A 16,979-nucleotide genomic window follows, 5' to 3' on the forward strand; every position below is an offset into this window, starting at 1 on the left:
AAGCTGGTGGGAGGAGTTCAGGGGAAGTCTGAAAATGAACCCTGATCAGGCCTAGTCCGGGAAGATGGGGTTGGAGGAGAAAGGCCTCCATCAGCAGCCTCCTTTTAACATCAGGCATCTCCCAAAAAGGTCAAAGCCGAGTGGAGGCCCCCTTACACCCATCCCGAGTCCCTTCACCGACACACAAAACAACCCCCCGCCCATCCCCCTGGGCCTCACTGCCCCACCCTGCCCTGAGACCCCCAAAACATACCAAGTGCTGGACCCCCGGGAGTTCAACCCCAGGAACTGCTTGCAGTACCCGCACTGTCCACTGTAGCTTCTGGCGCTGCAGGGCTGAGAGACCCCCCCTGGCTCTCTGAGGCGAGACTCCCTTCTAATTGAGGGACAGACATACTGCCTCCAGCCAGTTACTGCAGGGGCAGCCAGAATGGGTGGGAATGTGTTTAATTTGGACACCTCGGATGGAGGCGAGGGAAACTCCGCCATCGGAAATACTAAAGGTCCTAATAGTGAAGAGGGTTATTGGTAATCTCAGCTAAGGTATGAGCCACGGCTAAATTGGTCCCACTCCTATCTCTAACCAGAGAAGGTTGAAAGTTTAAACCTCCCTCCAGAGACTTAACCACGCAAACCCGATGTTACACTCTGAAAGATAGATAGATACGCACACATATGACGAAAAGCAAACCTCTTGTTTGTGTACAGTATCGTTCAACCCAGCACTGCGTCCCAAAGGAACACACATTTCATTACTTCTTGATGCGAGTTTGCTTTGTGGCCGAATGGGAAGTTAATGCTTGCACTGCCAGGGCCAACAGAATGTAAATTCAATAAGCAAACTTTTAATATGGTTTGCCTTGCAGTGACTGGTGACGAATGTTGGCCAGGACTCTGGGACAAACTCGCTCCACTCATTCCGCAGGTACAAGGGTCACAACTTTCAATAAATTCTTATCTTTTGAAGGATAGCACCTCTGACAATGCAGCACCCCCCCCGTCACGTTAAAAGGAGGCTGCTGATGGAGGCTCTTCTCCTCAATCCCACCTTCCCGGAATGATAGATTCGCATAGAATCCCTACAATGCAGAAGAAGGCCTTTCCATCCATTGAGTCCGCACCAACCCTCTGAAGGAACAACCTAACTAGGCCCACACCCCCATCCTATACCCGTAACCCCACCTAACCTTTTGGACACTAAGGGCAATTTAGCATGGCCAATCCACCTAAGCTGCACATCTTTGGACTGTGGGAGGAAACCGGAGCACCCGGAGGAAACCCACGCACACACGGGGAGGATGTGCAGACTCCACACAGTCAGTCACGCAAGGTCAGAATTGAACCCGGGTCCCTGGCGCCGTGTGGCAGCAGTGCTAACCACTGTGCCACCATGTTTGATTTTATTCATTTGTGAGATGTGGGTGTTGCTGGATGGGCCAGCGCTTTTTGCCCATCCCTAATTGGCATTGAACCGACTGGCAGCTCAGCCATTTTGAGGGGGGGCAGTTAAAAGTCAACCATACTACTGTGGGTCTGGAGTCGCATGTAGGCCCGGCCAGGCAAAGGACGGCAGGCGTCCTCCCTGACGTGAACCAGATGGGTTTTTAACGACAATCGTTGCTAGTTTCCTCGTCGCCATTACTGAGACGAGCTTCCGGTTCCAGATTTTATTGCCGTGGTGGGGTTTGACCTGGTGTCCCGGAGAGCTGACCTTAATACTTAGCACTGGATTACGAGCCTCTGGAAATTATCACTATCCTCATGTGTTGAATTTCTGTCAGGTGGACAGAGACAAAAAGGGAGACAGGGGTGAAATCCTACCGGCTTTTACATTTAGAGTAACTCCACAACCACTCCAATCAGTGCTGAAGGGGAAATAGCTGTTGGAACTGCCGCAATAATATCGGGCGGAATCCGCCTGTTGAAGGCCTCTTATTGTCAGGGAGAATCTCTTGCTGGTCCAGTCCTTTGTGCCGACGAATCGCTCAGTCACGACGGACGGGTAGCGAGCAATGCTTGAACGCGGGGTCCAATAAAGAATCCACGAGATCATGACGTCACCAGGCTTGGCAGAGCCCCAGATGAAGTAGTAGTTATCCACAGTTCTGGAGGTGAAGCAATTCAGTGTCACCGTTTCGTTCTCCCAGTGAGTCAGAGATATGGGCGATATATAGAGAGTATCATCGCCTACCACAAGACCTGCAGTAAAATCCACATTAATAATAATAAAAATCTTTATTGTCACAAGTCGGCTAACATTAACACTGCAATGAAGTTACTGTGAAAAGCCCCTAGTCGCCACATTCCGGCGCCCGTTCGGGTACACTGAGGGGGAATTCAGAATGTCCAAATTACCTACCAGCTCATCTTTGGACTGTGGGAGGAAACCCACGCACACACGGGGAGAACGTGCAAACTCCGCACAGACCCAAGCTGGGAATCGAACCTGGGACCCTGGAGCTGTGAAGCAACAGTGCTGACCACTGTGATGTGTTGGGTGTTCTGGATCACTACAGGTCACCAGCACTTGAAATAGTGCAACACTATTTTATTGAATCATTAACTGTTTAACATACTCTGACTGTGGGTTGATATGATACTAGCTTTAACTAAAGACCTTTGCCTTGTCCTAACCAGTCGATGCACTCAGCACATGGTGAATGTCTGTGTTGCAGGCTGTGAGCTCTGTGCTCCTAGCTAGCTGCAGCTCGAATGAGCGGGACCTCTGATGCCTCTGTCTTTATAGTGCGTGTGCTCTCACTGGTGATTGGTGGCTGCGGTGTTGTGTGTGTTGATTGGTCCCACTTTGTGTCCATCAGTGTGTGTCTGCACCATGATATACTGGTCTATATTATGACACACTGTGCTCCGGCGATTCCTGCCTGACGGTTACTCAGGGGCCACAGCTTCAAGGCCTTTGGCAAAAAGGACCAGGGAGGCAATAATTATTATTTTAACACAGTGAGTTGTCCTGGACTAAAGGAGGACCCGCATTTATATAGCGCATCAGATATCACAAAGTTCTTTACGACCAATGAAGACATAGAAAGAGGGGTCAGTTTCTGAAAAGAGAGTTTCAGCAAGAATTGAGCAAGCAGGACCTCGAAATCTCTGGATTATTCCCAGCACCTGGCACTGGTAAGCATAGAAATACGCTTGGAGAGCAGCTGCAGGCATGGCTGGAGAGTTAGTGCAAGAGGATTTGTGGGATATCGAGACCTGTTCTGTGGGAGATAGGGGGTGGATTCTCTGATTTGAAGATTAAGTGCTGTCGCTGGCGTGGAAACAGTGGGGTTATACGACAGAAAAATTGACGTAAAAGCTGCACCGATCCTCAGTCTGGCTAGCAGGACGGCAGCGAAAAGCATGGCTTTACCTGCGGATACGGCCGGAAAATTGCCGGGTCTTGGCTGCACATGCGCACTGCGGCGACCGACGGCAGCTGCGCCATGCAACATGGTGCTGGCCACGCGCACTGCACCGACCTACAGCAGCTGCGTCGTGCAACATGGCGCTGGCCACGCGCACTGCGCCGACCTACAGCAGCTGCGCCGTGCAACATGGCGCTGGCCACGGGCGGAAGGCGACCTACAGCAGCTGCGTCGTGCAACATGGCGCTGGCCACGCGCGGAAGGCGACCTACAGCAGCTGCGCCGTGCAACATGGCACTGGCCACGCGCGGAAGGTGACCTACAGCAGCTGCGCCGTGCAACATGGCGCTGTCCACGCGCGGAAGACGACCTACAGCAGCTGCGCCGTGCAACATGGCGCTGTCCACGCGCGGAAGACGACCTACAGCAGCTGCGCCGTGCAACATGGCACTGGCCACGCACGGAAGGTGACCTACAGCAGCTGCGCCGTGCAACATGGCGCTGTCCACGCGCGGAAGACGACCTACAGCAGCTGCGCCGTGCAACATGGCGCTGTCCACGCGCGGAAGACGACCTACAGCAGCTGCGCCGTGCAACATGGCACTGGCCACGCGCACTGCGCCGACCTACAGCAGCTGCGCCGTGCAACATGGCGCTGTCCACGCGCACTGCGGCGACCTACAGCAGCTGCGTCGTGCAACATGGCGCTGTCCATGCGCACTGCGGCGACCTACAGCAGCTGCGTCGTGCAACATGGCGCTGTCCACGCGCGGAAGACGACCTACAGCAGCTGCGCCGTGCAACATGGCACTGGCCACGCGCACTGCGCCGACCTACAGCAGCTGCGCCGTGCAACATGGCGCTGTCCACGCGCACTGCGGCGACCTACAGCAGCTGCGTCGTGCAACATGGCGCTGGCCACGTGCGGAAGGCGACCTACAGCAGCTGCGCCGTGCAACATGGCGCTGGCCACGTGCGGAAGGCGACCTACAGCAGCTTCGCCGTGCAACATGGCGCTGGCAACGTGCACTGCGGCGACCTACAGCAGCTGCGCCGTGCAACATGGCGCTGGCCACGCGCGGAAGGCGACCTACAGCAGCTCCACCGTGCAACATGGCGATGGCAACACACAGAAGGTGACCTACAGCAGCTGCGCCGTGCAACATGGCGCTGGCCACGCGCGGAAGGCGACCTACAGCAGCTCCACCGTGCAACATGGCGATGGCAACACACAGAAGGCGACCTACAGCAGCTGCGTCGTGCAACATGGCGCTGGCCACGTGCACTGCGGCGACCTACAGCAGCTGCGCCGTGCAACATGGCGCTGTCCACGCGCGGAAGGCGACCTACAGCAGCTGCGCCGTGCAACATGGCGCTGTCCACGCGCGGAAGGCGACCTACAGCAGCTGCGCCGTGCAACATGGCGCTGGCCACGGGCGGAAGGTGACCTGCAGCAGCTGCGCCGTGCAACATGGCGCTGTCCACGTGCACTGCGGCGACCTACAGCAGCTGCGCCGTGCAACATGGCGCTGGCCACGCGCGGAAGGCCAACTACAGCAGCTGCGCCATGCAACATGGCGCTGGCCACGTGCGGAAGATGACCTACAGCAGCTGCGCCGTGCAACATGGCGCTGTCCACGCGCGGAAGGCGACTTACAGCAGCTGCGCCATGCAACATGGCACTGGCCACGCGCGGAAGGCGACCTACAGCAGCTGCGCCATGCAACATGGCGCTGGCCACGTGCGGAAGATGACCTACAGCAGCTGCGTCGTGCAACATGGCGCTGGCCACGCACGGAAGGCGACCTACAGCAGCTGCATCGTGCAACATGGCACTGGCCACGCGCGGAAGGCGACCTACAGCAGCTGCGCCATGCAACATGGCGCTGGCCACGTGCGGAAGATGACCTACAGCAGCTGCGTCGTGCAACATGGCGCTGGCCACGCGCGGAAGGCGACCTACAGCAGCTGCGCCATGCAACATGGCGCTGGCCACGTGCGGAAGATGACCTACAGCAGCTGCGCCGTGCAACATGGCGCTGGCCACGGGTGGAAGATGACCTACAGCAGCTGCGCCGTGCAACATGGCGCTGTCCACGCGCACTGCGCCGACCAACAGCAGCTGCGCCGTGCAACATGGCACTGGCCACGCGCGGAAGGTGATCTACAGCAGCTGCGCCGTGCAACATGGCGCTGTCCACGCGCGGAAGGCGACCTACAGCAGCTGCGCCGTGCAACATGGCGCTGGCCACGTGCGGAAGACGACCTACAGCAGCTGCGCCGTGCAACATGGCGCTGGCCACGTGCACTGCGGCGACCTACAGCAGCTGCGCCGTGCAACATGGCACTGGCCACGTGCACTGCGCCGACCTACAGCAGCTGCGCCGTGCAACATGGCACTGTCCACGCGCACTGCGCCGACCTACAGCAGCTGCGCCGTGCAACATGGCGCTGTCCACGCGCACTGCGGCGACCTACAGCAGCTGCGTCGTGCAACATGGCGCTGTCCACGCGCACTGCGGCGACCTACAGCAGCTGCGCCGTGCAACATGGCGCTGGCCACGTGCGGAAGGCGACCTACAGCAGCTGCGCCGTGCAACATGGCGATGGCCACGGGCGGAAGGCGACCTACAGCAGCTTCGCCGTGCAACATGGCGCTGGCCACGGGCGGAAGGCGACCTACAGCAGCTGCGTCGTGCAACATGGCGCTGGCCACGTGCGGAAGGCGACCTACAGCAGCTGCGTCGTGCAACATGGCGCTGGCCACGCGCGGAAGGCGACCTACAGCAGCTCCACCGTGCAACATGGCGCTGGCCACGCGCGGAAGGCGACCTACAGCAGCTCCACCGTGCAACATGGCGATGGCAACACACAGAAGGCGACCTACAGCAGCTGCGTCGTGCAACATGGCGCTGGCCACGTGCACTGCGGTGACCTACAGCAGCTGCGTCGTGCAACATGGCGATGGCCACGTGCGGAAGGCGACCTACAGCAGCTGCGTCGTGCAACATGGCGCTGGCCACGCGCGGAAGGCGACCTACAGCAGCTGCGCCTTGCAACATGGCGCTGGCCACGTGCACTGCGGTGACCTACAGCAGCTGCGCCGTGCAACATGGCGCTGGCCACGTGCACTGCGGTGACCTACAGCAGCTGCGTCGTGCAACATGGCGCTGGCCACGCGCGGAAGGCGACCTACAGCAGCTGCGTCGTGCAACATGGCGCTGGCCACGGGCGGAAGGCGACCTACAGCAGCTGCGTCGTGCAACATGGCGCTGGCCACGGGCGGAAGGCGACCTACAGCAGCTTCGTCGTGCAACATGGCGCTGGCCACGTGCACTGCAGCGACCTACAGCAGCTGCGCCGTGCAACATGATGCTGGCCATGTGCACTGCGGCGATCTACAGCAGCTGCGTCGTGCAACATGGCGCTGGCCACGCGCGGAAGGCGGCCTACAGCAGCTTCGTCGTGCAACAAGGCGCTGGCCACGTGCACTGCGGCGACCTACAGCAGCTGCGTCGTGCAACATGGCGCTGGCCACGCGTGGAAGACGACCTACAGCAGCTGCGCCGTGCAACATGGCGCTGTCCATGCGCACTGCGGTGACCTACAGCAGCTGCGCCGTGCAACATGGCGCTGGCCATGCGCACTGCGGTGACCTACAGCAACTGCGCCATGCAACATGGCGCTGGCCACGCGTGGAAGACGACCTACAGCAGCTGCGCCGTGCAACATGGCGCTGTCCATGCGCACTGCGGTGACCTACAGCAGCTGCGCCGTGCAACATGGCGCTGGCCACACGCACTGCGGTGACCTACAGCAGCTGCGCCGTGCAACATGGCGCTTGCCACACGCGGAAGATGACCTACAGCAGCTTCGCCGTGCAACATCGCGCTGGCCACGCGCGGAAGACGACCTACAGCAGCTGCGCCGTGCAACATGGCGCTGGCCACGCGCGGAAGGCAACCTACAGCAGCTGCGCCGTGCAACATGGCGCTGGCCACGTGCGGAAGGCGACCTACAGCAGCTGCGCCGTGCAACATGGCGCTGGCCACGTGCGGAAGGCGACCTACAGCAGCTGCGCCGTGCAACATGGCGCTGGCCACGCGTGGAAGGCGACCTACAGCAGCTGCGCCGTGCAACATGGCGCTGGCCACGCGTGGAAGGCGACCTACAGCAGCTGCGCCGTGCAACATGGCGCTGGCCACGCGTGGAAGGCGACCTACAGCAGCTGCGTCGTGCAACATGGCGCTGGCCACGCGTGGAAGGCGACCTACAGCAGCTGCGTCGTGCAACATGGCGCTGGCCACGCGTGGAAGGCGACCTACAGCAGCTGCGTCGTGCAACATGGCGCTGGCCACGTGCGGAAGGCGACCTACAGCAGCTGCGTCGTGCAACATGGCGCTGGCCACGCGTGGAAGGCGACCTACAGCAGCTGCGCCGAGCAACATGGCGCTGGCCACGCGTGGAAGGCGACCTACAGCAGCTGCGTCGTGCAACATGGCGCTGGCCACGCGTGGAAGGCGACCTACAGCAGCTGCGCCGTGCAACATGGCGCTGGCCACGCGCGGAAGGCGACCTACAGCAGCTGCACCGTGCAACATGGCGCTGGCCACGTGCGGAAGGCGACCTACAGCAGCTGCGCCGTGCAACATGGCGCTGGCCATGTGCGGAAGGCGACCTACAGCAGCTGCGCCGTGCAACATGGCGCTGGCCACGCGCGGAAGGCGACCTACAGCAGCTGCGTCGTGCAACATGGCGCTGGCCACGCGCGGAAGGCGACCTACAGCAGCTGCGTCGTGCAACAAGGCGCTGGCCACGCGCACTGCGGCGACCTACAGCAGCTGCGTCGTGCAACATGACGCTGGCCACGTGCACTGCGGCGACCTACAGCAGCTGCGTCGTGCAACATGGCGCTGGCCACGCGCGGAAGACGACCTACAGCAGCTGCGCTGTGCAACATGGCGCTGTCCATGCGCACTGCGGTGACCTACAGCAACTGCGCCGTGCAACATGGCGCTGTCCACGCGCACTGCGGTGACCTACAGCAACTGCGCCGTGCAACATGGCGCTGTCCATGCGCACTGCGCCGACCTACAGCAGCTGCGCCGTGCAACATGGCGCTGGCCACGTGCGGAAGGCGACCTACAGCAGCTGCGCCGTGCAACATGGCGCTGGCCACGTGCGGAAGGCGACCTACAGCAGCTGCGCCGTGCAACATGGCGCTGGCCACGCGTGGAAGGCGACCTACAGCAGCTGCGCCGTGCAACATGGCGCTGGCCACGTGCGGAAGGCGACCTACAGCAGCTGCGTCGTGCAACATGGCGCTGGCCACGTGCGGAAGGCGACCTACAGCAGCTGCGCCGTGCAACATGGCGCTGGCCACGTGCGGAAGGCGACCTACAGCAGCTGCGCCGTGCAACATGGCGCTGGCCACGTGCGGAAGGCGACCTACAGCAGCTGCGCCGTGCAACATGGCGCTGGCCACGCGTGGAAGGCGACCTACAGCAGCTGCGCCGTGCAACATGGCGCTGGCCACGCGTGGAAGGCGACCTACAGCAGCTGCGTCGTGCAACATGGCGCTGGCCACGCGTGGAAGGCGACCTACAGCAGCTGCGCCGTGCAACATGGCGCTGGCCACGTGCGGAAGGCGACCTACAGCAGCTGCGTCGTGCAACATGGCGCTGGCCACGCGTGGAAGGCGACCTACAGCAGCTGCACCGTGCAACATGGCGCTGGCCACGCGTGGAAGGCGACCTACAGCAGCTGCGTCGTGCAACATGGCGCTGGCCACGCGTGGAAGGCGACCTACAGCAGCTGCGTCGTGCAACATGGCGCTGGCCACGCGTGGAAGGCGACCTACAGCAGCTGCGTCGTGCAACATGGCGCTGGCCACGTGCGGAAGGCGACCTACAGCAGCTGCGTCGTGCAACATGGCGCTGGCCACGCGCGGAAGGCGACCTACAGCAGCTGCACCGTGCAACATGGCGCTGGCCACGTGCGGAAGGCGACCTACAGCAGCTGCGCCGTGCAACATGGCGCTGGCCACGTGCGGAAGGCGACCTACAGCAGCTGCGTCGTGCAACAAGGCGCTGGCCACGTACGGAAGGCGACCTACAGCAGCTGCGTCGTGCAACATGGCACTGGCCACGCGCGGAAGGCGACCTACAGCAGCTGCGCCGTGCAACATGGAGCTGGCCATGCGCACTGCGCCGACCAACAGCAGCTGCGTCGTGCAACATGGCGCTGGCCACGCGCGGAAGACGACCTACAGCAGCTGCGCCGTGCAACATGGCGCTGGCCACGCGCGGAAGATGACCTACAGCAGCTGCGTCGTGCAACATGGCGCTGGCCACGCGCGGAAGACGACCTACAGCAGCTGCGCCGTGCAACATGGCGCTGGCCATGCGCACTGCGCCGACCTACAGCAGCTGCGCCGTGCAACATGGTGCTGGCCACGCACAGAAGATGACCTACAGCAGCTGCGTCGTGCAACAAGGCGCTGGCCACGGGCGGAAGGCGACCTACAGCAGCTTCGCCGTGCAACATGGCGCTGGCCACGCGCACTGCGGCGACCTACAGCAGCTGCGCCGTGCAACATGGTGCTGGCCACGCACAGAAGATGACCTACAGCAGCTGCGTCGTGCAACATGGCGCTGGCCACGCGCGGAAGGCGGCCTACAGCAGCTGCGTCGTGCAACAAGGCGCTGTCCACGCGCGGAAGGCGACCTACAGCAGCTGCGCCGTGCAACATGGCGCTGGCCACGTGCACTGCGGCGACCTACAGCAGCTGCGTCGTGCAACATGGCACTGGCCACGTGCACTGCGCCGACCTACAGCAGCTGCGCCGTGCAACATGGCACTGGCCACGTGCACTGCGCCGACCTACAGCAGCTGCGCCGTGCAACAAGGCGCTGTCCACGCGCACTGCGGCGACCTACAGCAGCTGCGCCGTGCAACATGGCACTGGCCACGTGCACTGCGCCGACCTACAGCAGCTGCGCCGTGCAACATGGCACTGTCCACGCGCACTGCGCCGACCTACAGCAGCTGCGCCGTGCAACATGGCGCTGTCCACGCGCACTGCGGCGACCTACAGCAGCTGCGTCGTGCAACATGGCACTGTCCACGCGCACTGCGGCGACCTACAGCAGCTGCGCCGTGCAACATGGCACTGTCCACGCGCACTGCGCCGACCTACAGCAGCTGCGCCGTGCAACATGGCACTGTCCACGCGCACTGCGCCGACCTACAGCAGCTGCGCCGTGCAACATGGCGCTGTCCACGCGCACTGCGGCGACCTACAGCAGCTGCGCCGTGCAACATGGCGCTGGCCACGTGCGGAAGGCGACCTACAGCAGCTGCGCCGTGCAACATGGCGATGGCAACACACAGAAGGCGACCTACAGCAGCTGCGCCGTGCAACATGGCGCTGGCCACGGGCGGAAGGCGACCTACAGCAGCTTCGCCGTGCAACATGGCGCTGGCCACGTGCACTGCGGCGACCTACAGCAGCTGCGTCGTGCAACATGGCGCTGGCCACGCGCGGAAGGCGACCTACAGCAGCTCCACCGTGCAACATGGCGCTGGCCACGCGCGGAAGGCGACCTACAGCAGCTCCACCGTGCAACATGGCGATGGCAACACACAGAAGGCGACCTACAGCAGCTGCGCCGTGCAACATGGCGCTGGCCACGCGCGGAAGGCGACCTACAGCAGCTGCGTCGTGCAACATGGCGCTGGCCACGCGCGGAAGGCGACCTACAGCAGCTTCGTCGTGCAACATGGCGCTGGCCACGCGTGGAAGACGACCTACAGCAGCTGCGCCGTGCAACATGGCGCTGGCCACGTGCACTGCAGCGACCTACAGCAGCTGCGCCGTGCAACATGATGCTGGCCATGTGCACTGCAGCGACCTACAGCAACTGCGCCATGCAACATGGCGCTGGCCACGCGTGGAAGACGACCTACAGCAGCTGCGCCGTGCAACATGGCGCTGTCCATGCGCACTGCGGTGACCTACAGCAGCTGCGCCGTGCAACATGGCGCTGGCCACGCGCACTGCGGTGACCTACAGCAGCTGCGCCGTGCAACATGGCGCTGGCCACACGCGGAAGATGACCTACAGCAGCTTCGCCGTGCAACATCGCGCTGGCCACGCGCGGAAGACGACCTACAGCAGCTGCGCCGTGCAACATGGCGCTGGCCACGCGCGGAAGACGACCTACAGCAGCTGCGCCGTGCAACATGGCGCTGGCCACGTGCACTGCGGCGACCTACAGCAGCTGCGCCGTGCAACATGGCGCTGGCCACGCGCGGAAGGCAACCTACAGCAGCTGCGCCGTGCAACATGGCGCTGGCCACGCGCGGAAGACGGCCTACAGCAGCTGCGCCGTGCAACATGGCGCTGGCCACGCGTGGAAGACGACCTACAGCAGCTGCGTCGTGCAACATGGCGCTGGCCACGCGCGGAATGCGACCTACAGCAGCTGCGCCGTGCAACATGGCGCTGGCCACGCGTGGAAGACGACCTACAGCAGCTGCGTCGTGCAACATGGCGCTGGCCACGCGTGGAAGACGACCTACAGCAGCTGCGTCGTGCAACATGGCGCTGGCCACGCGCGGAAGGCGACCTACAGCAGCTGCACCGTGCAACATGGCGCTGGCCACGCGTGGAAGGCGACCTACAGCAGCTGCGTCGTGCAACATGGCGCTGGCTACGCGCGGAAGGCGACCTACAGCAGCTGCGTCGTGCAACATGGCGCTGGCCACGCGTGGAAGACGACCTACAGCAGCTGCGTCGTGCAACATGGCGCTGGCCACGCGTGGAAGGCGACCTACAGCAGCTGCGTCGTGCAACATGGCGCTGGCTACGCGCGGAAGGCGACCTACAGCAGCTGCGTCGTGCAACATGGCGCTGGCCACGCGTGGAAGACGACCTACAGCAGCTGCGTCGTGCAACATGGCGCTGGCCACGCGTGGAAGGCGACCTACAGCAGCTGCGTCGTGCAACATGGCGCTGGCCACGCGTGGAAGACGACCTACAGCAGCTGCGTCGTGCAACATGGCGCTGGCCACGCGTGGAAGGCGACCTACAGCAGCTGCGTCGTGCAACATGGCGCTGGCTACGCGCGGAAGGCGACCTACAGCAGCTGCGTCGTGCAACATGGCGCTGGCCACGGGCGGAAGGCGACCTACAGCAGCTGCGTCGTGCAACAAGGCGCTGGCCACGTACGGAAGGCGACCTACAGCAACTGCGTCGTGCAACATGGCGCTGGCCACGGGCGGAAGGCGACCTACAGCAGCTGCGTCGTGCAACAAGGCGCTGGCCACGTACGGAAGGCGACCTACAGCAGCTGCGTCGTGCAACATGGCGCTGGCCACGCGCGGAAGGTGACCTACAGCAGCTGCGTCGTGCAACAAGGCGCTGGCCACGTGCGGAAGGCGACCTACAGCAGCTTCGCCGTGCAACATGGCGCTGGCCACGCGCGGAAGGCGACCTACAGCAGCTTCGCCGTGCAACAAGGCGCTGGCCACGTGCGGAAGGCGACCTACAGCAGCTTCGCCGTGCAACATGGCGCTGGCCACGTGCGGAAGGCGACCTACAGCAGCTGCGTCGTGCAACATGGCGCTGGCCACGCGCGGAAGGCGACCTACAGCAGCTTCGCCGTGCAACAAGGCGCTGGCCACGTGCGGAAGGCGACCTACAGCAGCTTCGCCGTGCAACATGGCGCTGGCCACGGGCGGAAGGCGACCTACAGCAGCTGCGTCGTGCAACAAGGCGCTGGCCACGTGCGGAAGACGACCTACAGCAGCTGCGTCGTGCAACATGGCGCTGGCCACGTGCGGAAGACGACCTACAGCAGCTGCGTCGTGCAACATGGCGCTGGCCACGTGCGGAAGGCGACCTACAGCAGCTGCGTCGTGCAACATGGCGCTGGCCACGTGCGGAAGGCGACCTACAGCAGCTGCGTCGTGCAACATGGCGCTGGCCACGCGCACTGCGGCGACCTACAGCAGCTGCGCCGTGCAACATGGCGCTGGCCACGTGCGGAAGGCGACCTACAGCAGCTGCGTCGTGCAACATGGCGCTGGCCACGCGCACTGCGGCGACCTACAGCAGCTGCGCCGTGCATCATGGCGCTGGCCACGTGCGGAAGACGACCTACAGCAGCTGCGCCGTGCAACATGGCGCTGGCCACGTGCACTGCGGCGACCTACAGCAGCTGCGTCGTGCAACATGGCGCTGGCCACGCGCGGAAGGCGACCTACAGCAGCTGCGTCGTGCAACATGACGCTGGCCACGTGCACTGCGGCGACCTACAGCAGCTGCGCCGTGCAACATGGCGCTGGCCACGCGCGGAAGGCGACCTACAGCAGCTGCGCCGTGCAACATGGCGCTGGCCACGCGCGGAAGACGACCTACAGCAGCTGCGCCGTGCATCATGGCGCTGGCCACGTGCGGAAGACGACCTACAGCAGCTGCTCCGTGCAACATGGCGCTGGCCACGTGCACTGCGGCGACCTACAGCAGCTGCGTCGTGCAACATGGCGCTGGCCACGTGCGGAAGACGACCTACAGCAGCTGCGTCGTGCAACATGACGCTGGCCACGTGCACTGCGGCGACCTACAGCAGCTGCGTCGTGCAACATGGCGCTGGCCACGCGCAAGACGACCTACAGCAGCTGCGCCGTGCAACATGGCGCTGTCCATGCGCACTGCGGTGACCTACAGCAACTGCTCCGTGCAACATGGCGCTGGCCACGCGCGGAAGACGACCTACAGCAGCTGCGTCGTGCAACATGACGCTGGCCACGTGCACTGCGGCGACCTACAGCAGCTGCGTCGTGCAACATGGCGCTGGCCACGCGCGGAAGACGACCTACAGCAGCTGCGCCGTGCAACATGGCGCTGTCCATGCGCACTGCGGTGACCTACAGCAACTGTGCCGTGCAACATGGCGCTGTCCACGCGCACTGCGGTGACCTACAGCAACTGCGCCGTGCAACATGGCGCTGGCCACGCGCACTGCGGTGACCTACAGCAACTGCGCCGTGCAACATGGCGCTGTCCATGCGCACTGCGGTGACCTACAGCAACTGCGCCGTGCAACATGGCGCTGTCCATGCGCACTGCGCCGACCTACAGCAGCTGCGCCGTGCAACATGGCGCTGGCCACGTGCGGAAGGCGACCTACAGCAGCTGCGCCGTGCAACATGGCGCTGGCCACGTGCAGAAGGCGACCTACAGCAGCTGCGTCGTGCAACATGGCGCTGGCCACGCGCGGAAGGCGACCTACAGCAGCTGCACCGTGCAACATGGCGCTGGCCACGTGCGGAAGGCGACCTACAGCAGCTGCGTCGTGCAACATGGCGCTGGCCACGCGCGGAAGGCGACCTACAGCAGCTGCACCGTGCAACATGGCGCTGGCCACGTGCGGAAGGCGACCTACAGCAGCTGCGCCGTGCAACATGGCGCTGGCCACGTGCGGAAGGCGACCTACAGCAGCTGCGCCGTGCAACATGGCGCTGGCCACGTGCGGAAGGCGACCTACAGCAGCTGCGCCGTGCAACATGGCGCTGGCCACGTGCGGAAGGCGACCTACAGCAGCTGCGCCGTGCAACATGGCGCTGGCCACGTGCGGAAGGCGACCTACAGCAGCTGCGCCGTGCAACATGGCGCTGGCCACGTGCGGAAGGCGACCTACAGCAGCTGCGCCGTGCAACATGGCGCTGGCCACGTGCGGAAGGCGACCTACAGCAGCTGCGCCGTGCAACATGGCGCTGGCCACGTGCGGAAGGCGACCTACAGCAGCTGCGCCGTGCAACATGGCGCTGGCCACGTGCGGAAGGCGACCTACAGCAGCTGCGCCGTGCAACATGGCGCTGGCCACGTGCGGAAGGCGACCTACAGCAGCTGCTCAGTGCAACATGGCGCTGGCCACGTGCGGAAGGCGACCTACAGCAGCTGCGCCGTGCAACATGGTGCTGGCCACGTGCGGAAGGCGACCTACAGCAGCTGCGCCGTGCAACATGGCGCTGGCCACGTGCGGAAGGCGACCTACAGCAGCTCCGCCGTGCAACATGGCGCTGGCCACGTGCGGAAGGCGACCTACAGCAGCTGCGCCGTGCAACATGGCGCTGGCCACGTGCGGAAGGCGACCTACAGCAGCTGCGCCGTGCAACATGGCGCTGGCCATGCGCACTGCGCCGACCAACAGCAGCTGCGTCGTGCAACATGGCGCTGGCCACGCGCGGAAGACGACCTACAGCAGCTGCGCCGTGCAACATGGCGCTGGCCACGCGCGGAAGATGACCTACAGCAGCTGCGTCGTGCAACATGGCGCTGGCCACGCGCGGAAGACGACCTACAGCAGCAGCGCCGTGCAACATGGCGCTGGCCATGCGCACTGCGCCGACCTACAGCAGCTGCGCCGTGCAACATGGTGCTGGCCACGCACAGAAGATGACCTACAGCAGCTGCGTCGTGCAACATGGCGCTGGCCACGCGCGGAAGGCGACCTACAGCAGCTGCGCCGTGCAACAAGGCGCTGGCCACGGGCGGAAGGCGACCTACAGCAGCTTCGCCGTGCAACATGGCGCTGGCCACGCGCACTGCGGCGACCTACAGCAGCTGCGCCGTGCAACATGGTGCTGGCCACGCACAGAAGATGACCTACAGCAGCTGCGTCGTGCAACATGGCGCTGGCCACGCGCGGAAGGCGGCCTACAGCAGCTGCGTCGTGCAACATGGGGCTGGCCACGCGCACTGCGGCGACCTACAGCAGCTGCGTCGTGCAACATGGCGCTGGCCACGCGCGGAAGACGGCCTACAGCAGCTGCGTCGTGCAACAAGGCGCTGGCCACGTGCGGAAGACGACCTACAGCAGCTGCGCCGTGCAACATGGCGCTGGCCATGCGCACTGCGCCGACCAACAGCAGCTGCGCCGTGCAACATGGCGCTGGCCACGGGCGGAAGACGACCTACAGCAGCTGCGCCGTGCAACATGGCGCTGGCCATGCGCACTGCGCCGACCAACAGCAGCTGCGCCGTGCAACATGGTGCTGGCCACGCACAGAAGATGACCTACAGCAGCTGCGTCGTGCAACATGGCGCTGGCCACGCGCGGAAGACGGCCTACAGCAGCTGCGTTGTGCAACATGGCGCTGGCCACGTGCGGAAGGCGACCAACAGCAGCTGCGCCGTGCAACATGGCGCTGGCCACGCGCGGAAGACGGCCTACAGCAGCTGCGTCGTGCAACATGGCGCTGGCCACACGCGGAAGACGGCCTACAGCAGCTGCGTCGTGCAACATGGCGCTGGCCACGTGCGGAAGGCGACCAACAGCAGCTGCGCCGTGCAACATGGCGCTGGCCACGCGTGGAAGGCGACCTACAGCAGCTGCGTCGTGCAACAAGGCGCTGGCCACGTGCGGAAGGCGACCTACAGCAGCTGCGTCGTGCAACATGGCGCTGGCCACGTGCGGAAGGCGACCTACAGCAGCTGCGTCGTGCAACAAGGCGCTGGCCACGTGCGGAAGACGGCCTACAGCAGCTGCGTCGTGCAACATGGCGCTGGCCACGCGCGGAAGGCGACCTACAGCAGCTGCG

At 63.6% G+C, this 16,979-nt stretch overlaps 1 gene segment (V, D, J or C); it reads right to left on the bottom strand.

The window, feature by feature from the left end:
• LOC140390499 (Ig heavy chain C region-like) overlaps positions 1-16,979 on the bottom strand; it is a 74,630-nt gene that overhangs the window by 34,692 nt on the left and 22,959 nt on the right. The window contains 1 exon segment of the C gene segment in view: positions 1,822-2,199. Within this exon segment, the coding sequence occupies positions 1,822-2,199 (378 nt within the window).

The sequence above is a fragment of the Scyliorhinus torazame genome, chromosome 14 (genome assembly GCF_047496885.1).
Source record: "Scyliorhinus torazame isolate Kashiwa2021f chromosome 14, sScyTor2.1, whole genome shotgun sequence".
NCBI lineage: Eukaryota > Metazoa > Chordata > Chondrichthyes > Carcharhiniformes > Scyliorhinidae > Scyliorhinus > Scyliorhinus torazame.